At 36.5% G+C, this 27,077-nt stretch overlaps 1 protein-coding gene across 1 annotated transcript in view; it reads left to right on the top strand.

The window, feature by feature from the left end:
• waca (WW domain containing adaptor with coiled-coil a) overlaps positions 1–22,520 on the top strand; it is a 35,868-nt gene extending 13,348 nt beyond the window's left edge. The window contains exons 7-13 of the mRNA XM_067369191.1: positions 6,983–7,234; positions 11,435–11,557; positions 17,203–17,351; positions 17,429–17,544; positions 17,844–18,087; positions 20,787–20,914; positions 21,001–22,520. Of these exons, the coding sequence (XP_067225292.1) occupies positions 6,983–7,234; positions 11,435–11,557; positions 17,203–17,351; positions 17,429–17,544; positions 17,844–18,087; positions 20,787–20,914; positions 21,001–21,070 (1,082 nt within the window). The 3' untranslated portion in view covers positions 21,071–22,520. The remainder of the gene's footprint in view (positions 1–6,982; positions 7,235–11,434; positions 11,558–17,202; positions 17,352–17,428; positions 17,545–17,843; positions 18,088–20,786; positions 20,915–21,000) is intronic.
• Positions 22,521–27,077: the final 4,557 nt, after the last annotated feature.

The raw sequence follows: 27,077 nt of genomic DNA, 5'->3' as shown, positions 1-27,077 counted from the left end.
AGGGTCTCCTTGTCCATGCTGGTAGGAGGCAGCAGCAAGTCTTTGCCTTATGCAGAACGACTCCTGTGCCGCATGCTGCGATTTTTCTTATTTGAAAGTAGTCACGGAAGTACTTCTGAGTTTAGTTTTCTACATCAAAACAGTTGGAGGGTAGCAGGTGCTAAGCAGCAGGTTTAAGGCACAGAGTTCCCACTGTCATGGAAAACCTGAGAATAGGGAATTTTAAAATCACTTTCCAGGCCTGGAAAAGATGTTAGCTTCCTTGACTTGAGTCATGGAAATTTCTGTAATGAACAATACATTTTTTGTTATGCTCTGTATTAGTGTTGTCACGATACCAAAATTTTGACTTCGATACGATACCCAACTTCAGTATCACGATACCGATACTTAAACGATACTATGGCAAAAACCTAAAACAGTAGGAAAAGTAAATAAATAACATATGACAGAACTGTGGCTAGCATTTTTATTGGCCACAATTTTGATGTTGGTAAATTACATTTTATATGATTAAAGCTGACTTTCTTATGCTTAAATTACTTTTGAGTCATTTTACTTGATTTAGAAGATTTAAAACACTTTCAAACTTTTAAATGCAGACTGACCACCCAAATCAAGATTACATTTTATATCAGCTGGTATGTACAGGTGGGCAAGAGGTGGACAATGTATGAGCATGAGCTAGTATGAGAACAAGTTATTTGTGTTATGCTATATAAAAGAACAAAGAAGCAAATTACAAAAACAGTAGTAAATTAAAAATAATCTTTTTCAGATACACTAAGTTTATTTAACATATTTAACAGGTTTTGTTGTTTGATTAACATTAATGATGGACAGGCCTATTTAATTGGGCTGCTGAATGCATGGACGTAACTGACAAATATCCAGTTATTACCCACCTGTTTACGTCCACTTAAGCCATAACCGACTGTATTCACGCGAGATACTCCACATGATGGACATTTAGACATCTGTGTGCACGTGTATTTGACTATTCAGACGCGTGGAAAACTGATCGCGCGCGCGACAGACAGAGAGAGAGAGAGAGCGAGAGAGAGAGAGAGAGCGCTTCTGTTGTGTGTCATTCAGCGCAATTCCGCCTATCCCTCCTTCACTAACTGCATGTAAATAACGAATTGTGTGATTGGATTGTAATTTTGTGCTACGACGATCTTCGACGACCATTTGGCTGTAAACTTAAATTATATTCAACTCGCCAAAGTGGCTAGTGGGAGTGGCTGTCATCAAGCCCTGCATGTAAGTGTTTTGACAGTGAGAATATTGATTACTGTAAATAATTAGAGCAATGTTATTAAAGCATAAATTGGTTTAATATAATTGTATAGTCCCTTCACATATTTGTTTTTTAAAATTAATTTTATTTTAGCAACCAGATATCACTTATTAGACTCAATAATACACCTCTTTGCGGATGTCTGCTTGCATGAGTAATATAAATAACACTCATTTAATTTTTGAGAGCATAAACATAACGCTGGTATCACATTCACTAACCTGTCGCTCTTTAAATTCTCTGTACAAATCGGGATGTTTGGCAAGTTGGATGCTCCCTTCGCTTGCGTTATTTTGTAACGTATTTTGCAGACGGGCTTTGTGGTGTCCGTGGGCTTGCCCTGACTGTCGGCAATGTAAGCAAAATAATGCCATATTTTGCTTTGTGCATCTGCCGTTGCGCAGTTGACAGGAATAAACACGCACTCAATGTGCCTCAGAAGCAGCGCGCTGCACACACACTGCTCCCTGCTGTCGCACATTAGGAAATACAGCTGGCACTCAAAGTACCGGTACTAATAAAATGAAGAACCGTACCGTTTCTAAAAGCAGGGTATCGCGATACCTTTCTAGTACCGGTATATCGTGCAACACTACTCTGTATTTCTTCAATTAGAAATTGCTCTTTGGTTGAGTAAAATTGCGTGCAAGCGTAGCAATCTACAATTTTGTATGAATCATTGAGTCTTTTTTTTCCTCCCAATGAATCAGCCAAGCCAGAACACAAATTAGTCTAAAGGATTCATTAAAGAATCATTCTGAATTTTTATTTGATTTTTAAAAGTCCTTATCCAATAATCACAAAAGACTGTGAAAGAATTCATTTGTCAAAAGGTGTAGAAACCCTGAAGGCAGTCGTTATCCGTTTCAAGGTTAGTAACATACTAACTATTGAAACTGTTTGTATGTTTTATAACAGGGCCTCAACAGGGTGCAGATTTTAAACGTCCACAGTCAAGTTCTGCAGTCATAATGCAGCAATTTCCACACACATCTTAACTATGTGGTGAAGGTACACTCAGATATGAATAAATAAAAAATAAAATAATGTCTAAAATGCAAAATAAGTTAAAATTAGTTAAAAGATAAAACAGTTGTAGCCTAATTTCTGTGCAGTAGCTAAAAACAGCATGTGAAAATTAAAGTATTAAATTCAATAATGTTAAAACATATTTGTTTAAATATTTATCATCTTATAGGCTTGTTTTATTTTTGAAATGTAATATGTTTTTGTAAAGTCACACGAATGTTAGGCTATAACAGTATTGTTTAGAACTGCTTTTACAGTGGTTTCTATTAATCGTGTAAAAGGTTTTTTTTTTTTTTTTTGGTTGTATTTAAACCAGAGCAAATCCTAATAATAAAACTAAATCATAATCATTCATGTAATAATAGCCTTTAAGGAACCCACAACAAATAAAAACAAAAACATGAAAAAATGTATTGTCCCTGTTTTTTAAATAGATTACAAATGAGATTTTTGTTCACCTAAAATAGGAAATGTCCCCAGTTTTCATTTCAGAAATGTGGTCACCTAATTCAAAAATAGTTATCTGCATGATGCCTGCTGCCTTTAGGGTCAGTGATATTTAATTTAAATGACATGTAAAATAAAGACATACATTGTGGTGTAATGGTGTTTTCTGGAAGGAACTAAGAACAAAGTATTTTTATCAGCTGAAAGGCAGAATACAAATGTTGTAATTAAGTTAGATAGACATTATATAACAGCTTCAGGTTGTGTTTTAGTGTTGGAAACATGTCCCACATTGTCCCACACAAACTTAGTAATGGTCCCACATTTGGTTTGTTCGATGGTGGTCACCCTAACTTAAGGATATATGCCCCAACTAATTTCATTAACGTTTAAACGGAAATTTGGTACATGACTTGTCTAACAAAACCCCATAAGACAGTAAAAAAAAAAAACTAAGTGTTCCATTTGAAATTACCTACTTAAAGGATTAGTTCACTTTCAAATTAAAATTTCCTGATAATTTACTCACCCCCCTGTCATCCAAGATGTTCATGTCTTTCTTCAGTCGAAAATAAATTAAGGTTTTTGATGAAAACATTCCAGGATTTTTCTCCATACAGTGGACTTCAATGGAGCCCAAATGGTTGGTCTACACAATCCCAGACGAGTAATAAGGGTCTTATCTAGAGAAACCATCGCTCAAAAAATTATATACGTTTTATTATATAAATGCTCATCGTGAACTAGCTCTCTTCTTCTTCTTTATTGGAATTCTGTTTAAACTTTGACCTGTGGAGGGCAGTAATACACTTAGCAGAGTCTACACTGCTGGAATTCAAATGGAGAAGAAGAAATCTAGTTCAAGATGAGAATTTATGGTTAAAACGTATACAATTTTAATTACTATTATTTTTTTATTTTTTTAGAAAATGAGCGATGGCGTCTCTAGAGAAGACCCTTATTTCTCGTCTGGGATCGCTGTAAACTGTAATGTTGACCCTCAACCGTTTGGGCTCATTGAAGTCCACTATATGGAGAAAAATCCTGGAATGTTTTCATCAAAAACCTTGATTTCTTTTCGACTGAAAAAAGAAGGGCATGAACATCTTGGATGACATGGGGGTGAGTAAATTCAGGAAATTAATTTGAAAGTGAACTAATCCTTTAATCTATGAATCAAATGGTCAAATTTCTTAATGAATGCTGCTGAAAATGAAATGCTCTGTGTTTGCCTTGAATTATGAACATTTTAAATTATACTTCAGATTTCAGCTGTAGTTATGAGCAGGTATGAAACACGTAGAGTGAGGGGAGATTTTCCACTAGTTAGGGGCCGTTAGCGTCACGTTTTTTGCACACTCAAATTTATGTAAAATGTCTATGCATGACAAGCAAGCTCAATGGAGAAAAAGCATCATGCTCATTTTTCCCAGACATGTCTACACCACAGTGAGATGAGAATCTCACATTGTCAGAATGCTGCAAGCGCACTGCAGGTCATGTGACAAGAACCATCCAGTCAGCTTCGGCCTTTCCATAACAACATTGAAATCTCAACCAAGATGGACGAAGAGCTAATCATAGCTGTACAGGGCAGGTTTTTTATTTCTCATCTCCATTAATGTATATCTAGTAGTAGAGCTAATGCAAGGGCTGGAAATTTAGATGCGAGTTGATCGGGTAAAAATAATAAAAGCAAAAATGTGTCACCAAATACAGTGTTTCCCCACAGGATTTTGTGAAACTGGTGGCTGGACCTTTCTCCCTCTAGGGGGGTCCAGGGGCATGCCCCCCATAAGAAAATTTTGTACATTTTAAAGTTAAATTCATTAATCTGGTGCGCTTTTCAAAATTAGAGCTCTAAACCATTTTCAATGTGCAAATTGAACAAACAAAACAGTCTGTGCATTGAATTGTACTTGAACTTTACAGGGGACTTAACCCTCTTTTAATTGTGAGATAGTGTCTACATTATACTACATAAAAATAATAATATAATATTATCCCTATGACAGTAATAGCCATATATTGTAAATGCACAAAAAAATAAATGAAACTATCATAATTAGTTATGTCCTAATTTCTATACTTGAAAGAGATAAACGTGAGCTTTTATTTTCGTGGAAAACAAGTTTACAGTTGTCTCATTACAAATCTAGTGAAATTCTGTAATCGTCAACTATGCAAATGTGAAAATGTGTAACTGGTGCCTGCTACATTCCCATATGCATGCTAAACTCCATGCAGGCAGAGATGGAGTTCACTGCATTCATTCTCTACTGTGAACTGAGACGCGAAGCTGATCGCGTGAGCGAAGTGTGCGTCGCAAACGCACATTACGTCTTTGCAATTTGATAAGGACACAAAGCCTTACCATGTTTTCAATTTTAGTTTGACAGCAATGGCGTAAAACACGACATTAAAACCTTTTATGTTATTATGAGAAGTTTAAATATATTTTCGGGCCGCCACAGTCTAGTTAATGAGTGGGAAGCACTGAAATCTATATTGATATTGTGGCGGGCCGCCGCAAATAAATCAATGTATGGGAAACACTGCATTTGCATGTGTTTTTCCAATTTAAGCAATAAAGCCGTTTTAAACTACTCAAGCGCAAGACGTGAAAGAACTCGGGTTTGTAACTGTTTTCTGTGAAAGCCGCCTCTGACAGTGCATGAGTGCTGAATTTATTCCTCTTTCATGTCTAATCATGCTTGAAAGGACAAATACACAGTTTATTTTTGTTTCTTATTTACTGTTAGATTTCAGTCAACTAAATTTAATGTAGATTTAGTCGACTAAAACTAAAACAATTCAGATGACTAAAATATGACAAACTTAATATTTAAATCAAAAGACTATTACTAAAATTAGATCAAAATTTGCTGTCAAAATTAACACACTTTTTAATAACTTTAATGTAGATGCTCAGGATCCAACGACTCTAAAAATGTCTTTCTCAACAGCAAAAATTCAATTAGTGTCTCATGTGATGTGAAGTAGTAATGCGCTTGTGCTGAGATGTATTTTTTATGAGAAGAGTATGTCCCTTCTCTTTTAAAAAAAAAACAAAAAAAAAAAAACTATCGGCCGTATTATAGGGAGATTTCATATGTAGATTCTTTTTATTAAAAATATTTCAATATGCATTTCGCATCACAGAACAGGCAGATTTGTAGAAATGAGGCTGTAATGTTTTTTATCTTCTATTTAAGTACAAAGCTTGCTGTGTTTTCATGATGAGAAGCTGTGTGCGCAGTCTCTTAATTGTTTTTAAAGCAGCTCAGGGCGCTTGTTCTGAGGGCACCTGTTAAGAAATGTTCAGTAGCCTCTCGCCATGTTGCCAGCCTTGGGAATCGTGGGCTATTTTTAGATCCTGACGTATGCAGCAATTATTAAACAATGAAAATACAGTTTAACTGCTCCATTTTTACGCTCATCACGTGTTTCTCACAAGGTGCTTCAGTGGAGCTCAGCTTAAGCTGAATGCACAACAGATGAACATGCTCTCATTTCCAGTTTTTGAATGAACTGTGTCTATAAGATGTTTTCAGGTGATATCTTCTTGATTGTAAATATTTTGGGTATCCTTGGGCAAAACCTGAATTAGCTACTGAGACTCTTTCAACATGCTGTGTTTCATAGTGTTTTTTTTTTTTTTTTTTTATTTGCTCTGTGTCAGATTGAGATTTTATGAAAACCACACGACCACAGTCTAATTTAGAGTTTGGAGGCATTTTTTTTTTTCTTTCCCCACAGCACCGGCTAAATGTTACGTTTGGGAGAAAAAAATATTCTCCTCTGCATGATTTTCTCTGATTTAGATATCCATACCCGATTGTCACATTACAATAATTGGAATTCGCAGTATTAATCGTGATGATATGGTAACGTCTATTATGTAATTCAGTATATAACACAACTTCCCGAACACACACAAGAAATTAAATGCTTTCAGCATTATAAGTGTGTCATATACATTAGGGCTGCAACTAATGATGCAATTGTTTTGATTTATTAGTTTGTAATTATTTTATAAAAAGAACTTATACAAGTCATTGCTGAAATAAATTTGATATTCGAAGTTGATACAAAAATATAGATCAAGAAATGTTTTTGAATCGGATTGTGATTCTCTGATTCTCAGTCCCATCCCTACTGAACATCATTAACTTATCATTAAATATCTTTTTCCCCTATGAACAGAGTCTTCGATTGCCACAGAGAAGCCTTCCTCACTCACCCCCTCTTCTTCCTCTGCTGCTGTGTCTGGCTTAAGCGTGGCCAACTCAGCCAGCGCCGCCTCTGGCTCTACAGTGCCGGTTTCTCCGGTGATGCAGTCGCCGGCCCCACCCACTCTTCTGCAAGACCCCTCCCTCTTACGTCAGCTTCTCCCCGCTCTGCAAACGGCCCTGCAGTTGAACAACGCCAGTGTAGACATGGCCAAGATTAATGAAGGTAAGCGTACTGCATCTTACTGAATGAATAGGACATGAACCACTGAAGCTGTCTGCTCCAAAACATTATAGGGACAGTCCCACTTGAGGAACCTGAGGTTAAAAACCTTGCTTATGGTACTGTGGTGATGGTGGTAACCTTTGAGCTTTAGCCACTAAAACTTTAATGTGGTGTGTTAGCAAGTGTAGGTTTTGCTGCTTTGTTCTTGTTGGGTTTATTGTACCACTCAAGCAGGTGTATATAATTGCTCATGTACTTGTGCATGCTGGGCTTGCATCTGCTTTTCCTCTCTTAACTTCACATGTCAGAGATGAATCATAGCTTTTCTGCTTCTTGAACATGGCCTGTGTGAATTGCCATTTGTGAGCATGTCATTGTTTCTCGCTTTCCATCATTGGCCGCATTTGCAAACTATGATACACAATTACCCGCTGATTCTCCAAGCTGGAGCCAGGACAAATGAGAAATTCGGTCCAAATAGTCTGGATTAGAGTTTGCTCTCTAACCGCTGCATATTGCATGTGTGTAAACGGTGACATTTGCATGATCCAGTGCCAGGACTGCTGCATCGTTTCCTCCAAAATGCATGAATATTGGAATTTAACTAGTTGTAGTGATCACGCCTCCTCTAGTTGAAGCTGTGGTAAAGTACTTTGTTGAAAGTAGGGCTGTGTATTGCCAAGAATATGGCGATATGATACGTATCACGATACAGGGGTTACGATATGATATATTGCGATACTGTAAGAAAGGCGATATTTCTTGTTTTGTTTTTTTGTTATTTAGAAAAAGGATGTAATTTTAGAAAAAACTTCCTAAAGAACACAGCACCATATCAGACCTGCCAACATGTACGCATTTTGACCTCAAAGTACGCTGGTACGATTTGTCATTCTATACTACGCAAAAACCCGGTGACTCCTCTGTGCACGCCTAGTACTCAAATCCAGCAAAAGAGTTCGACCAATCTGAGCGCTGGATTAATTTCCCTAAATAGCGAGAGGGGATGATTGACATGTGTACAGCCTATCAATAAAAAGAGACTGCAAATCGACAGCAATACAAAATCCCGCTCGATCCCTCCTTCCACTCCCGCCGTCTGTGACTGAATTCTCAAGCGAGGACAATACAGCAGTCATGGTACTTCTGACACCTTAAGGTAAACAAGTATACAATGTACAAGTAATGTTGAACAACAAATCTAAATAAAATTGAAATCGCTGATTATGAAAATGTTGTGATGTGTGACTGACTGACAAGCGCGAGTTTGGAGAAACAGGCGTTTATTTATTTATTCTCAGTGTTGAGAAACATATATAGCCTACATGTGTTGCGTTATTGTGTTAATACTTACTAAAGAATCTAATTGTTACATAGCCTATTTATTTTGTATGAAAACTAGCACATTAGTTACTTATGCATTTAACATGACCGTTGTCTCAATGCTGCGCGAGCCCTCTCTCATAAACACAAACGCGTGCGTGCACAGAGAGGTAAAATGAAAATTGCCATGTTGGGTTTAAAATTTGTTCTTGCTTGTGTTATTTTTTTTTTTTGTCAGAAAAGATTAACTATCCACCCGTGTTTTTAAGATTTGGTAAATGACAGACGCTTTAGTTATCACAACCCCTCGTTATATGACTAACTTCTTGATATTCTTGAATACTCGATGCGTTTTATTCAGCGAATGTTTGTCTTGTTTATAATTCAAAGACAGCACGCTACAAATACTAAATCCCACAGAAAAAAAGGGTTTCTATCATATTTGGATATTGGAATAATAAATTAAGTATTTTAAATGAATCATATGTAAACTCAATGTTTACTATTTTCTAAGGGTTTCTTAATTGTAGACTAGTTTTCATTACAAAACCTGTATGAACGACTCAACTGTCAGGTTAGTTGTATGAAATTGCAAACAAAAAATTTTGTCCATATTAAATATATGAATGTGATTTACTTGTGGTTTGTATAAGCACACATTATGCAATGCAAGATTAATCATGAATTAAAAAAATGCTTTTGAGCAGGTGTAGTAAAATTTTTAATTGTCAAATTAAAAAAACTTCAACAGTCAAAATTAGATTAAAGAAGATGGGTTTGTGTGCTTTGTGTAATATTTTAAAAAATTAAAAAAAAAATAATAATACCCCCCCGGTTTTCCAAGGTTGGCAGGTCTGCCATATGCATAAACCCTTACAAACAACTTTTATTTTATTTAATCAATACAATATAATTATCACTATTTTGTGCAATCTAAGGGAAAATAGTAAAGTGACTGCAGGATTCTTTAGGTGTATATGTTTTAAAAGTTCACAGTATAACAGTTTTTAATTTCTAAACTATTTAACAACTAGTGTATAGTCCATTTCATCACTGAATGTCTGTTTGTTTTATATTTAATACTGTAAAGCTGCTTGCTGTAAAAGCAGTCTAATGCATAAAGTGCCTTTTAAATAAATGTGCCTTCACTGAAGTGCTGAACAGAGCTGGTGCAAACATATTCACATCGCTATGATCAGATGCTTTCTTTATGCTGTCACCGCTGTCATTTTTGTTGAGTGTTTATTTTATTACTGAGAGGAAAACGTGCAGTGCATAACGTTACTACATATTCTATGTATATGTCCCTCTCGGCAGCATGTATCGCGTTAGGATGTTAATTGAGCTCTCAGATTCAAATTTAAAATGGCGTATTTTGCAAACAACTGACTCTTGTCGATCTCCTTAGTGGCTTCTTTATAGTTAAAGCCAAAATGAGTCCACACTTCAGTTCTGTATGGAGCGGAAGATGAATAATTCTATCATCTTGTGAGCTGGGTTTCCTAATGCTAACGCTATTGATGCACCTCGTGCTTCTCCGGCTCCGCATCAGTTTACGTTCTGAGATAACGCTGCCATCTAGCTGTTGGATTTTATACAGTCCGTGGTTTAAACCGAACACACAGCCACGAACCTTGGATGTAAATAAATAAATATCGATAGTGTTGAGAATCGATACAGTATCGCCAAACATAATATCGCGATATTCACGTGTATTGATATTTACACCCCTAGTCGAAAGGTGTTCAGTTCTCAGTCACTACACTTGAAACTGAAACTTTAATATGTTGTCTGACCTAGGGTTGTCATGATACCAGTATCAGTGAAATTTCACTATTATCTAACGAATCAAAAAAAAAATATTGAAAGTTAAATATACACTATCGTTCAAAAGTTTGGGTCAGTAAGGTTTTTTTTTTCCTGCAGTTGAGCAAAATTTATTGACAAAAAGAAATGTTTCTTGAACATCAAATCAGCATATTAGAATGATTTCTGAAGGATCATGTGACTGAAGACTGGAGTAATGATGCTGAAAATTCCGTTTTGTCTTCAGATGAATAAAATTACATTTTTAAAATATATTAAAATAGTTGTTTTAAATCGTAGTAATATTTCGTAGTGGGTTTTTTTGTGTGTTTCAACTGATGAATGCAGCTGAAAGATTGTTGAAGTTTTTGAAAAGTCTCATGCTTATAAGAGACTTCTTTTCAAAAACTTCAAAAAAAACTTACGGACTCAACTTTTGAACGGTAGTGTAAATGTCAAAATAAGGTTGTAGCTGTGAGGTATTTCTCAATTAAGTAAATATTGCTAAAAGTTTTCCCAGGTAATTTTTAAATTTGCATTGTAATTTAAATAAATAATATATATATATATTTTTTTTTTAAATAATCCATTATTTAAAGATCCAATATTTTGACAGGTGATTGGAATGTGCAAAACTCTTTTGTTTTCAAAATCAACTACAGTTTAACAGTCAGTACATTAACACATTATCTATCGAGTACTCGACTGATTGGAACCCCTGCATAATTAGGCTGTTTTCAGCTCAGATACATTTCTAATGGGATGTGATATAAGCATGCTTTTGCATTCAGAAGCATTGCTCTTAGCGGGACGATCCTACATTGAATTTATATAACCATATTCAAAAAGACATGTCAAAGGAGATGAACTTAAAGACTTTTCAGACTTTTGCTAATGACTGAAAAGACAGGCACCAAAAGCATTTTGTAAAGAGGACTTTTCCTGCAGACACCTTCTATCACTCTGAATGATTTCAGTACTGTTAGGTTTTGTTTTCTTTTTGACAGCTTCCTGTCTTCACCTTTTGTCCTTGCTTTCTCGCTTCATTCTCTGTATTCTCTGTCTCTGTAGTTCTCACGGCTGCAGTAACTCAGGCTTCACTGCAGTCCATGCTCCATAAGATCCTGACTGCTGGTCCGTCTGCCTTCAACATCACAACTCTGCTCTCCCAGGCTACTCAACTATCCAACCAAGGTACACACACACACTGTGCTGCTTCTACTTCTTACTCTGAAAACCTGCTGTTTTTTTTTATTTGTGCTACAATGCAGTCCAAATTAAATTTCTTTGTCACATGTGGTTTTAGGGTCAGATCTGTTTTGTGACCTGATCTTGAACTTTATAACTTGAGCTCATGGTTTTGATTGGTTGTTGGTGTGAGATTGCTTTGCTTGTGTTGTTGACTCATGTCAGCTGTGGGGTTCTGAGTCAGCTTCCTTGAGTTAGCAGATGGGGTTGGTAGCTTAACAAGGATCACACACACAGGCTTGGCTGCTGCTGTCTTAGCAGATAATGGTGAGCCACGTGGGCTTCAGTAATGATTTTTGGTTTTAACAAAAGTAGCTTTGTGTATGGATTTGTTATGCCGCAGTTGTTATTTGGCAATGTCTAAATTGCATGTTGAATATAGATTGTGTGTATAATATAGGGGTGAGCAACATCAGTCATTTTATTTCACGGTAATGATAGATATCATAACCAGTTGTGTTTATGTGAATACTTGCAAGATAGGCATTTGACACGTTTGTGTTTGACCTTTTAAGTGCAATAATCTTCGAAAGAGAAGTCAATTTGGCTGTGTATGCACAGAAAGCAGCTGTCAGTGTGCCAGTACTGAATTGTTCTCTGTTTATTCCTTTTTCTTTTTTAAACTTTTTTGAATATCAAGCATGCCTCTTTAATTTTTCTTATGTTGCAGTCTTGTTTGTTTCTTTGTCACTTATAGTAATGCATGGATATATTTAGACTCAATATAGCACTTTATATCATTGCCACAGTGAATTTTATATGAAATGGGATCAGATGTATTATAGCATTAGTTTTCAGATATTCACAATGTCGATGGATAAAACTCGTACTGTGGTGAAATTAGGGTTCAATGTCTATAGTGTTTCTGTGCTTTGTTGATATTTCTATATTGGCATTTCGATAGTCCTCTATAGCAGAACTTTAAAATGTTAAAATCAATGTAAATGTAAATCTTATGTGTATTTTCAGTTATTGTTGTTAATTACCTAAGTAGTTAACTACTTAGTGTTGTCAAAAGTACAGACTACAATACCAAGTTGGTACTGAAATTTTAAAAATGTGATGCTTTGAGCATTGTTGAGGGAATTCGTAAACAACTCTGATTGGCTGTTGTTCACGCGCTCATCAGATATGTCTGTGATTGGCTACAATGATCAACGTTTCAAAAACTTGTTGTAAATGGACATCTTTGACACTCTTCACAGAGTGCTTTACACAGATGCACACGGGAGCTTTCCAAAGCAGGTGTCTATCAGCTTTCAAATGCTCCTGTGTGTTAATCATTGTTGCAATTTTTTTTTTTTTTAAATGTCAAAAATTATATTTAAGTTAAATTTTCAAATTTCGGGCTATACTTTTCTTTTGAAAAATTAAATGAACAATTTCCGTTGCTTAAACATGTTTAAAAAAATAAATAAATTACCCCAGAGCTTATATGGAAAGCAATTTGAAAAGTAGACTATTGTGCATGAATGTACAAAATCTCGATGTGTAATATGAATGCTGTCACCTTTTTGTTATCCATGTTTTTATTCAGAAAAATTATAGGTTGAAGTTTGTTTGTTAGCCTGTTAATAACCTCAGATAGTGTTGCATGTAAGCACGTGACAGTATCATATTTCCATGTTGCGATAATTGCTTAAGCTTTTATCACGGTATTGAAATAAATTGCAGAAAAAGTGTCATTAGGGCTGCAACAAGGAATCGATAAAATTCGATTATTAAAAGAGTTGGCAACGAATTTCATTATCGATTCGTTGTCGCACGACTATTAAGCCTCTCAATAAGACACGGAGATGTTTGAGTATAAAAAAGCGCGGTTGAGCGCGAAGCAGAGCGGAGCAAAAATAAATAAATAAACAGCAGAGCGGAGAGTAAGCAAGTTTGTGAATATTTGTAATAAACAAGGAAAACAAAATAATAGCGATCCATCTGTCATACAGTGTTATTATTATTATTGTGGCTGCGTTCAGCACTCGTGACACGCAAGACGCGTCGCTATGGAAACATTAAAGGCAAACGTTCTAAAATAACGGTCGCCTTAACTCACTCTGGGGGGACAGTTAGAATATTTTAAACCCGCACTCGAAAGGGTTAATATTAATCAAATAACAAAAGACAGAGAAAATCACTCACTGCTCTTTAGCTTTAATAAGGATTTATTATTTATTATTTAATCCATAAGGAATGTTGTATGCAAGGTGTTATAAAGAATGCATATATCATTCATTGAAAAGACATTGTGTTCTTTAGGAGGAGTTGTTTTATTTAATTATAAGATTTTTTTTTGTCACAGCAGTTAAATCTGTGTCTGTATTGCATGTTCACATTTTAATATTATTCATATTAATAGGTTAATACAGTAGATGTTTTCTCCAGGAGTGTATATAATGGGTTTGGAAATTTTAGAGAAATTCTTAATGCATTACAATTTAACTAAACCCATTAGATTAGTCAACTAAAATCTTTTGATATTTAGTCAACTACTAAAACAATTCAAATGACTAAAACATGATTAAAACTGAATGGCATTTTAGACAAAAGAATGAACTAAATAAAAATTTGCTGTCAAAATTAACACTGATCTGTTGTCATGTATTCTGTGCTTTGTCCCATATCGGTTATTGTTGACAAATATATTTGGGAATGAGTGTAGTGTAGAGAAGTTCTATCGTTCAAAAAAATCCTGTTAAGTTTTCTGATTTTTATTTTTATTTATTTAAAAAAAAAGATGTATTGTTCTGACAGCTCAGATCCCTTTAAACAAAAATATACATCTTTTTGTGCACTTTATTTTAAAAAAACTATATTTGGCAGATGTAAAGCATACATGTGTATATTTTTTTTGTGTTAGTTCATTTGTTTTTTGTTTATTACTTTAACAGCTCAGGGATGTTAAAAGAGCAACCTGTTTTTGCACGTTCTGAGGATTTTTTGCACTGAATTTGTACTGTCAGTTCTGTTTCTGAATAAAAGGTTGGAAATTAATGGGGGGTTTTTTTCGATTCATCGATTAATCGTAAAAATAATTGACAGATTAATCGATTATTGAAATAATCGTTAGTTGCAGCCCTAGTTGTCATACTGTCAGGTTTAAGAACTCTTTCTTTTAACAAAAATAACTAGTAATGCTCCGATTGATCGGCCACCGATCATGATCGGCCGATATTGGCTAAAAATAGCTTGATCGGCGAACCCCAAAAGCGCCGATCAAAAAAGCCGATCACGTGACGTAAATTACTCGCGCGACTTTTTCACACGTGCATGCATGGCGAACAGGTACACAACAGCAGAGCGGAGCTTGTCATGAGTTCTCCCGTCTGGAAGTTTTTCAAAGTGTCCGATAAAGACGTAAAGTTAGCCGTTTGCAATGTAGTGCAGTGTAAACGAGGCTTCACACACAGTCTGCTGGTTGAGGGATGGGGATGTTGTTGGCTTCGGCTGGTTTAGTTTCTCATACTCGGCATATTCAGTTGTATGGCGTGTTCTAAGGTGCCTAATCATGTTAGTGGTGTTAAAATGACGTTGCTTGCTTCCACCTCGAGGGATTTCATCACGACATACATTGCAAACGGCTAACTTTACGTCTTTATTTTGTATTTGAGCTGCGCGTCTTGGACGCGGCGTCCGTCAAAAATAGGCGAGTCGCTTATCTTTAGCGAAGCAGCGCGGCTGGTGTAAACACGAGCATTGACTAGAGTGGCCGCGTATCAGCTCCGGTAGCTGCACCGCACACGCGTGCAGTGTAAACGAGGCTTGAGTGATGCATTTAAACGATGTGAACCATACAGCAAGGATAGTATGAAGATGTCACGTTCAGAATTATGGAATTCATTTGGTTGGTAACTATCTGCTTGGCCTCCTTGTTTCTCTGCTTTGTTATTTAGGAAGGATGGCACTGGCATACAGTAGCTTACATTATTTTATTTTTTGGTTCCTCAACTATATCAGATCCAAAACTAAGTTTTTTTTTCTCAATACAGTTAATTTAGAGTTAGTTTCTTTTCTACAAATGGTGCAAACTCTGCTAGATTGTAGATAAAAGATTCCCATTCCCCTGCCATTCTGTGATCGGCAGTGATCGGCAATCGGCAGATCATGATCTTGGTAATCGGTGATCGGCCCCAAAAATGCTGATCGGAGCATCTCTAAAAATAACTGAACTCAACAGGTAGCCCTTTACAATAGGGTCTCGTTATTTATTCATTAAGATTAAGAATGAGCTACATTTTGTTTTTTGTTTTTTTTGTTAATGTTAGTTAAAAAATACAACTGATCATTGTTAGTTTTAGGTCCATTTAAATAATAATTACAACTTTTGTTTTTAGTAATGTTATTAAACATTAACATTAACGAAGACTAATAAATGCTATTTTAAATGCTAATAAATGCTATAAAATAAAAGCATTTTTTATTGTTTGGTTATAATGAATTAACATGTTAACTAATGAAACCTTATGTCACTAAGTTTTACTGAACATTGTAAAATGGTTAGTTCCTGTCCTTGATTCTGATTGGTCAATAGCTGTTTTATTCACGATCAAACACTGCTATGACGCTTCACCCAAAACGGAGGTGAATTCATCTGCGAAATTAACGTGATATTGCGTAGCTTGTCAGTGATCTACAACTGTCTATTAAATGCCGCTCCATTTGAAAGCAGGTGATGGCGATTTGGCGGTAATCAGGGAACCGGCTTTACTGACGAAATGCGCGTGACAATCGCATGCGATATATCGCCCAGCCCTACATCAGTGCTTGTGCCTCGTTGACTAGCATACAGCGCTGTTGTGCATTTTATACGGTTGATGAGGAAAGCATAATTTGAATAACTCGTAATAATTCATGGTATTTTGCTCACGATAACAATATTGTGCATATTCATTATCGTGATATATCATATTACCTAAAATCAGCACGTCTAGTGGTATGTTTCACATTTTCTTTCCAACGTTAAAAATAAAGTTTTACCACTTTCTGTTCTTATAATGATAGAAATGACTCCTGCTGAGAACCAAATGTGCCTAAAACCACACACACACCATCTCCCATGTCTTCAATGTCACTTGTCCACAGTTCCACACAAAGCATTCATTTGTATTTGTGAAATTTATACAAGGAATTCAATGGGAAAGTATATATAGCTGTTGCTTACAACAGGTTTTGGTACAAAGGAAGATTCAATATGCTAAATTTGATTACAACACTTTACTAGTCAATCTGTATTATTAGTGAACATTCGATTACTCTAATTTTAATTTCAGTTTAACTTTTTTAATTTTGTGCTTTTGACTTTTTTTTTTTAAATAAATATTTTAGCGCTTCAACACAACTTATTTCAGTTAGTTGCCATGGCAACATTTCAATTTTCATTTCATTTTTTTTTTTTATCTAATATTTATATTTCAGCTTTTTCAGTCAACAAATATCTTAGTCTTAGTTAATCATAACACTGCACAGTGTGCAAAACTAGATTGGAATCAGAGCCAGGACGGCATTTGTTACCAACAGACATGCCTGTTGTGATTACTTAAGGTACTATATCTTTTCACGTTATCTCTTTCTCCTCTCTCATTTGTCCTGTGGAGTAGCCCAGCAATCCAGCCAGTCTCCAATGTCTCTGACATCAGATGCTTCCTCTCCTCGGTCGTACGTGTCTCCCAGAATCAGCACGCCACAGACCAACACAGCCTCCCTCAAACCGCCCCTCAGCACCACGCCAGTCTCCTCACAGACCAAGGTATACAGCGGCCAAATGGGATGACGGATGTCAAATGAAACTATGGTTTTGTAACACACTCTCCCTCTCTTTCTCAGATGAACGTTATGACAGTTAAGTCCAGTTCTCTCCCTCCACCTTCGTCCCAGCAGTCCCACCCCACAGACAAGCATCACGACAACGGCAATTCTCCACGGACGCTGCAGAGACAGAGGTGACATAAGACATTTGGAAGTGATTAAACAGATCCATCAGAACTTCACTGAGGTTTATTGAAGGCTTATGGGTATTTACTGCCCACTGCATGCCTCAGCAGCCATATTTGTTGCTTAAAGTGGCTTGTTTTGTGGTGGTTGACTGCCATCTTCTGGCTGTTTGTGGTAATGCTGCTTTTGGTGTTCTAGGATCACATTAAAATGAATGTATTTGTAAAGACCTGGTGCAGACAAAGTAGTTTTGCTTTTCCAAAAAATTTAGAAAGACATTGACCCATCCACTGTTTGTGATTTGCAGCAGTCAGAGAAGTCCATCTCCAGCTTCAAACCACATGGGCAGTAACAGCAGCAGTAATAATAGCGGTGGCGGTGGTGGTCAAGGACCAGGTGTAGTCAGCGGAGCGATGCCCCCGGGTTCAGTACCTGCTGGCACAGCCCCAGGCAGAGCAACATGTTCCTTCACACCCACGCTGGCCGCGCACTTCAATGAGAACCTCATCAAACATGTGCAGGGGTGGCCCGCGGAGCACGTGGAGAAACAGGTATGGGAACGTGAATCAGTTAGAGGAATTCTCTGATATTGGCAGGCCATCAGAACACATTTTGAACTAAACCATTATTTGAGATTTGGATTTCCTGACTACGTACATGACAATTCCAAAAGTTTTATTGTATGTTAAATGTAAGGCTGCAACAACTAATTGATCAAATTGATTATTAACGACAATGAAAATAATCAACAACAACGATTAGTCGTATCTGCCTGCTGTGCTTGGGAAACCCATCGATTTACAGCAATGAATAATGAATAACCCATTTCTATGGACAATAGAATAGCAGAGGGCAAAAAGTGAGCTGCTTTTCTTCATGAGATTAATTGAAAAAGTAATCTACATATTAAGTGATTACCAAATAATTAGTTGTTCCAGCCCTAGTTAAATGCATTTATTAAATTGATAAAAAGTGACATTTATAATTTTACAAAAGATATCTTATTGAAATAAATGCTGTTTTTTAAACTTTCTATTCAGCAAAGAATATCAAAAAAAGTATCACGTTTCCACAAAAATATTCAGCACAACTGTTTTCAACATTGATAGTGAATGTTCTTGAGCAGCAAATCAGCACAGTAGAAGGATTTCTGTAGAATCATGTGACACTGAAGTCTGGAGTCATGATGCTGAACATTCAGCTTTGCCATCACAGTAATAAATTATATTTTAAAATATATTCATATGGAAAACGGTTTTAAATTGTAATAAGTGTTCACAATATTAAAGTTAACTGTAATTTTCATCAGATTATCCAAAAGCATTGGTGAGCATTAAGCAGAGTTCAGACTGCACGATTTTCAAAGTAGTCGGGTCACTGTTCTTTTCACACTGCATGACTATCTTGGCCAGCATTCAGTCGCTGCTGTGTTCATACTGCACGATGGATCGGCGACAGAAGGTTTCACACTGCATGACTTTACAATAGGAAGAATCGCCGACAACTCTGTCTGGCACGCAAACTACGTTTCACAACCAAACACACGAGATGTGACAAGGAAACAACGCGATATCACGTGTGCAAGACCGGTGTTATTATTATTATTATTATTATTATTATTATTAAAAACGGTAGCCCGCAAGAAGCTTGCAATACGAATTGCCTGTGCGCTGATTTGCAGCGAAAACAAGAAAAGAAAAGAATAATATGGAGGAAGAAATGGTTGGGGGGACTGTAGATTGTGTGTTCTGCATCAAGAGTTGGAGGTAAATAAATAACTTTTCAATGTGCTGCTGTTGCGGATGGTCAAGCAAATGTTTGTGCTTTGTTTCTGTTTGATAGAATTGTAATGTTTATGTGAACAAAGCCATGCTTGCTGATATTGTGGTCTATAACTCCTCCCCGAATTCCCCGCTGCTCTGTATCTTGCTCTCTTATTGGCTGCCGGTCATCGCTGATGTAGTTTTCAGTCAGAACACTTTTCACACTGCAGGATTTTGAATCGCAGACAGGTCCAGATATTTAGCATGCCAAATATCTCACGGGCGTCAACGACTCGTCGGCGATTCTCTCAGATCGCGTCTTTGCTCATTCACACTGCGTGATTGTCACTCGCGTGAACGAGCACTGATTTGCCTGTGATTTCGGGCATTTGTCTGAGATTTCTCAGCCTGTCAGCGAGCCAAAATCCGGGCTAAAATCGTGCAGTCTGAACTCGGCTTCAGAGGCTTCTCTCTCTGACCCCAAATTTGAGTGTTAATAATACATCTGATTATAAAGGAAAAAATGAATGCACTCCATCTGAGGTGCAAGCCAAGAAGGATGAATACAAACGTGTATGAAAAATATGACTGCACACTCACTTGCAAACAGTTTATTCACCAACGTTTCGGCAAAAAGCCTTTGTCAAAGTGTAATTTCCCTCGGAGTAAACGGCATAAATTGACAATCATCAGCAGGTGCATACAATTAATCCCAATTAAATATACAATCAATCAATTAATCATTCTAAAAAACTTTGTCAAATATACATGACAAGAATAAATACACATTCAACATTTGTCAATAGAAAAATCACCAACATCAAAGTAGAAAAAACACTTATAGAAAACAGCTCAGATCAAAGTCGACATGCGCATTAAAAATGCGCATTGCTGAGCACAATTCGATGTAGAAACATGAGCTATCCTTATTTTGTTGAGTCTAACCATCCCATTGCCTCTCTACGTTATGTAGGTATCGAGCGAGTTCCCCTACCGAGGAGAGGTGGTGATCTTGATGTATCTTACTCAAACGCGAAGCCTATTGGATATATAAATTAATAACTCTTGCTCCTTATGATCTGATTGTTAACTTTGATCGACAATTTGATCGATGTTGATGTTTCTATTGACAAATGTTGAATGTGTATTTATTCGTCATATATATTTGACAAAGTTTTTTAGAATGATTCATTGATTGATTGTATATTTAATTGGGATTAATTGTATGCACCTGTTGATGATTGTCCATTTATGCTCTCTTTACTCCGAGCGAAATTACACCTTGATAAAGACTTTTTAGACGAAACGTCGGTGAATAAACTGTTTGCGAGTGAGTGTGCAGTCGTATTTTTAATACAGTTAATAATACATCTGAGCCATGAATTTTCGTGAACAAACCAAAACATCGACAACCACCTGTCTTGATCAAAAAAAAATCAATATTTTTGTTGCATTGCTAACAATTCCCATGCGACTCTCCCACCCAGGCCTCGCGGTTACGCGAAGAGGCTCACACCATGGGCAGCATCTACATGTCAGAGAACTGCACAGAGCTGAAGAACCTGCGCTCACTGGTGCGAGTGTGCGAGATCCAGGCCACGTTGCGCGAGCAGAGGTGCGTTTCTTTCTTGTGTAGCATTGCGTGTGCGTGTGATGGCCATTATTGCACAAGTTTACTAACTTTGCTCTCTTTCTCGACAGGATACTGTTTTTGAGACAACAAATTAAAGAACTTGAAAAGTTGAAGAATCAAAATTCCTTCATGGTTTGAGGAACTCTGGGTTTGCGATGTGGTCTTGAAACAGGAGGAGAGAGGGGGTAGGTGAATGAGTGGGCAAAACCCATTTCATGCGCGCGGAACCCTGGAGAACCAAAGTTCTGTCGCGTTCTGCTCTGGGCCCAGTCTTACATTAAACAAACTGCAGCGAGGTCTTGCTTGGACTGAGGGTGGGAGGGGAGAGGGGCGCGGAGTGTTTTTCAGAGGAGCTGCCCTCGCCCCGTCCCTGTACATGTAGATTATTTGTAGATGTTATTTCCATGTTGTAAATATATTTTGTAGATGAAACCATGGGAAGCCATGCCTATCAAAGCTTTTGACATCCAAACGTTAAACTAATCCGCACCGAGGCAGACTGGGATCTCAAGTGCCCTCATTGTCACCATATGTAGAACTCTTGACTGCAGATTTTTAAATGACATGATTAAAAAACAAAACAAAATGAAAACAAATGCTCTTCAGTTATACGATCGGGGAACCATTTGCCTTGAGCATGTACCAGACCTGCATGGAAAAGGTGGACTAGTCGACCGGGACATTTAACGAGGACGATTACGCACACACTTTTTGTCTTCTCACGACTCTGCACACGTATCCCCCGGTTCATTTTTCTCTCGCTACATATGAAAAATGGTAGTAATGCTACATGGTTATTTGGTTAGTTTATTTCTTTCTCTGGTTGCACTATAATGGTTTCATTCCCTCACCCCATGCCTTTTGAGGGGGTTTACATCATGTTTGTCCACAATGGTTCAGTGGTCTCCTACCTGCCCCTAATGGCCCAGCAATATGCCCATGGTCAACACCAGTGCCTGCTTACGTGATGGAGTGAATGTGAGCAAGAACGAAAGGAGAGAAAGAGAATCATTCCTGCAGCTCAACCCATGTCGTTCCCCTCCCTCACCTCCCTTGGCAAGAGATGAAGACTGGTTGTCACCCAGAATCCCCTTTTCTTTTCTCTTAATCTTTCCAGGTTAATTTTTTTTCTTTTTATTTCTTTTCTGTACCCTTGTTTTGTTTAAGAAAAAAAAAAAAAAAAAACTGTACTTTAAAAAAAGAAAAAGGAAAAAAATGAACGTGAGCTGCCCGTGGCGACTTGCGTTTAAAACCAGAGTTCATTCCTATGTACAGTTGCTAAGTAATAATGAAGTTAAAGTTTTATTAAAGTTGCAGTGATTACTAGTCTATCAGATATGTTGTATTCATAAATTATTACCACACATTTTCCTTTGCACCCTGATTGGATGGAATGGGGGGAAAAAGTGCTACTGGAAAACAGGAAACTGAGGGTCAGCCAAGGACTGGACATCACCAACCCTGTTATACCAGGGTCAGGGCAGGGTCACCTGGGGTCGGAAGGTCAAATGTGAAATGTATGTATTGTAATAAACATGCTAAACTAAAATTGTTGTGCTTTCTTTTTTTCAGTATGCCTTTATTTATTTATTTTTTTAAATAATTTTAAATTAGACTTGAATAAGCTTGAAAGTTAGGTTTTACACAGTTGAGGACATTAAGGTACTTATCAATTTAAATAGAGATGGTATATGAGTGCCAGATTGGGTATCAGCTGATATTTGTTTTTACATATAGATTCTTTGCCCTCATCTACCACTCATTAAAAGTTAATGTTTAAAAGCAATATTTTGACACTTAAATCTTTAGTAAATCTCAAAATGAATTTTTATTGTTCAAGTGTTATTGTTAAACTATTCAGTAATTTAAATCTGAAATAAACCCATATATATATATATATAATTTTTTTATTGGCAAGCAATTGAAAAGTTTAAGTTGGGAGTACTTAAAGGGATAGTTCACCCAAAAATGAAAATTGCCATAATTTACACACCCTCTGGTTGTTCCAAACTTGTTCCGAAATTTCTTTGTTCTGTTGAACACAAAGGAAGATATTTTGAAGAACGTGGGAAACTGAAAAGTTCTGGGGCACCATTGACTCTCATAGTATTTTTTTTTTCCTACTATGGAGGTCAGTGGTGCCCCAAAGTGGCCTGGTTACAAACTGGTTACAAAATATCTTGTTTTCAGCAAAACAAAGAAATTTACACAGGTTTGGAACTTCTTGAGTGAGTAAATGACAGAATTTTCATTTTTGGGTGAACTATCCCCTTTTAAATGGCTAAAACTAAAATGGAAACAAGTTAAAGTTAAATATAAATATTACCCAAAAAATATTAAATGTTGAACTAAAATGAAGACTAAAAATAAAAGCTAATTCAAAGCATTGATCAATTCTTTAATAGTATATAAAAATGTATTATAGAAATACGTTTTTATACTGTCCATAATGTGATGCTTAGATTCACTTGTTGTGTTTAACATGAATTTATCTAAATGTAACCATATAGATTAATACAGGCTATTTATTGGTTATGGTCCATGAAATAATGCTTATTGGTGTGTTCTAACACTAATAGGTGCATTTTAAAAATGTTTCTAAGAAAGAGAGTTTATGTCCACCAGGAGCCGATGTTTCATACAGATCTGCGAATATTTGCAGGCTTTTTCTCTTACTGATGTGATTCTAAACGAGACTGATTTCTTAGGTTTTCCATTTTAAAGGTTGCATCATGTCAGATCTAGACAGACCTGTTCCCTGTTTCATCAGTCTGTCCAGTTATTCCAACACAAGGTCCATCTGTGGAATAAAAGCAACAGTAGATTATCCTTTAAAATAGGAAAATACACTAAAAATAAATGTCATACTGATGACACAAAGAGATACATGTTGGAACACAACCATGAACTTTAGCTAAATGCCTCTCGACTAATAGCACATCAGCAGCATGACGTGTCCCATCATTTAAGAGCAGTTCAAAGCCAAGAGAAATGGGTAACGGTGAGCCTGGATGTCTGTTCCCTATAGGACTCAGATGTGCCTCAGCTTGAGGTCTTGAGATGTGAAGAGTAGGTTATGCTGGCATGCTGAGTAACTCAACATCAAATGCTCCATGGTTTCAGCATATATAAACGCTTATATATAAATGTGCCATCTACTGGTATTCAGACCTATTCACTATAACAACAACAAAAATAAAGCATTTATTTCAGATATTTATATTGAGTTAGCATTTGTATGTAATATCCTCCTTTTTAGTGGAATAATGTAGGGGTTTCCAAACGGGTCTGCAAAAGGGAGCGACAAGGTCTGTGGAAAGGTCTAGAGAAAAACTAAAAATAATAATAAAATGTTTTTAAATGTGATTGTGTTATAAATAATTTGATTAATAAAAATTAAATAATACCTTTAACAGTAGCCTACATTAGTGTAGTGAGTACAAAGATAATGTATAGAAACTAATTTTAGATTTATAATATTGCTTTTGAGTGTAAATTGAGTGTTTATAAAAGATAGACGCCTATTTTTAAATTTTAGGATAGGAAAACAATCATATTTAGGGGTCTTTGGCATCAAACAATTGAAAATCCTTGGTGCAGAGCAATCTAAAATGGTATCGTTTGAAGGCTTGAGCCATTTCTATCCGATTTTATCAACTCAAATTAGCATAAAGTGTTCTCTGTATTCGCCCTACATGACCTTTTTTATCTTGTGCATAAATCACCCAATTAATCTATACCATGTCAGTACAGTTTATTCTCTAGGCTACTCCTCTTCGTAGCCTACTTAAAATGTTTGGTAAATGGTTGCATTTTGATCGACTTGACGAGGACATGGCGAAAAAAAACCCGAGTTGGACACTTCCACTCATGGACACCAGAGGGCAGCACCTGATCATTCAAACTAAAAGACTTCGCAAACCGTCTAACGTCGTTGTTTGAAATGTTAATTTCAACATTTGAAATTAATGATTAATTACGGATTTTCTCATGTTTTGACCTGAATTTGAACGTGTTTATCTAAAAAAGAAAAAAGGATGGTGCCCTACTTAAACTACCTATTACGAAAAACATGTTATTTGGTAAGTTATTGTAATGTGCTTGAGAACATTTAGACTGATATAATGAAAGCCTTGATTACTGTATTCCTCATTATCTAGTGATTCCTCATAATAAGTAAGACTAGACTGTTCTTTAGAGTTGATTACAAAAATATAGGCGACTGCTAAGTCATTAGTCATAGTCAAACTACTTAACGTTAAAGTTAATATGCTGAATTAACTAAGGTGGGTCGAATGAAGAATGACTGCAAACAAACAAACAAAAGTAACCTTTTTTCCCCCCAAACAACTCACTGTGGCATTAGAAGTATCAGTATGATGTTCAGTTTCACAGACGCTTAGATTAGCCTGTGGAGGTGTGAATCCCACCATTTGAAGGGAGGACTGGTTTTGAACTGGCGCCTCTGTGAAATTACCAACAATTAGGATAATTGCTGTCAATCCGGTAATTTCTGTAGGTCTCTGAATGTGTCCCCTGAAGCGGAATCGCTTGTCTTTAGCCTTTGACACTGAATCGATGGCCGTCTATCAGATGTGAGCGTCTCCCAGTCTGTCTCTCATCATCAAACACTTCCCTATCTCCTGTGCACTGCTGTCCGTCAGCTATAATAAACCAGCTGCAAATTCCCCACACAATCAAGACATTTTTTATTTTATTTTTGAAGTTTAGTCAAAACAAACCGTGTTTTGATTAGCCTATTACGCCATCAAACTTTCCTTAATAGAATTATAATAAGATAAAAGTTAATTCTGGCGATTTCTAAAGTGAATGCTGTTATGAATATGATAGAAAGATTACAGTTCATAGGGTTGTAGCCTATTTAAAGTGTATATATATATATATAATATATATAATATATAAAGCGTTTAGGTTTTATTAAAGTCAGTTAGCTTTTATTTAAGTAAATTAACTGTTCATATTAAAATATTATTTAACATCACTGAATCAACCTACATACATTAGGCTAATTCATACAAACAAAGCGCTAAATCACATATAGCTCATTAAAGTATTGCAAGTTACCATGTTTTTACTGTGTAACATTGGATGACATTTTTTTGCAGCTCTATGTTTGACATTTTTAGTTTTTATCCCGCCTCACTACCCGGTATAATACATAAATAGCCTACATAAATACATAGTCTACATTTAACAACATAGTTAAATTCACAAATGAGGTAAATAAACAACCTCACAGATTTTCCGGCGGATTTTTCAGTTTTAGGCAACATATTAGCCTAAACGTTTTACCAAAACATACTAATTATGCGTTTTGTTTTATTATAAAATTAAAACACATCGTAGTAGGCTACTGTTTGATGGGTGAGTCTGAGTATTGTCATAAATGACCTACTGCAGCACTAGACTTGGTTACATTTCTAGAGCATTTATTCGTTTATTTATGGTTCAAGGTTGCCCAAAATGCCTTCAATTGAGACGCACATGCCCTGACTAAAGTGCTCAACACATTAGGGCGGGTAGGGCAGTTGAGATATCGATCGTTGTGCTCTGTGTGTTTTGCATGGGATTGTCTGGGGGGTAATTGAGTGTCACTGTCTGTCTGTGTCGTCTCGCTGGCGCCATGTGCCTCTTTGGATTGCTAATTTCTCTAACCGACCCGCCTACATCCACTCTCCAGTGCAGACCTGCAGTTTCCACCTCCAGCAGTCTGGGAAACACTGTCATATGGCTGACAAAGTTCTGACTTTAATGCGTTTCTCCAAAAAATCCATATTAATACTACCCTCAGGGACGAAACATTAAGATTTTAATGGTTTTGATAGGGTCTTGTTGATACTTCATATTAGGTTTCTATCTCGTAATAGGCCACACCAGCTTTCATTTTAATAACCATTATGTTATTATGATTTTTCTCCTTGCTACCTGCCTCATCATGCGATTCTGTCTCAGCATCTGTAGGCGGAAAGACAAATTGTATGACCGCTATGTGAACCAATACCAATGCCAATAGGACGGTGTATGCAAATGAACCAACATGTTCGACCAATGAGCGCGCCAGTGGGAGTGGCTACACGGAGCCCCAAAACTGATCCAGTGAAATTTCTCCGACCAGTGATCCGCT

Source organism: Chanodichthys erythropterus, chromosome 19, assembly GCF_024489055.1.
Source record: "Chanodichthys erythropterus isolate Z2021 chromosome 19, ASM2448905v1, whole genome shotgun sequence".
NCBI lineage: Eukaryota > Metazoa > Chordata > Actinopteri > Cypriniformes > Xenocyprididae > Chanodichthys > Chanodichthys erythropterus.
Note: the sequence above shows the minus strand (reverse complement) of the source record. Positions and strands in the feature narration are given on the sequence as shown.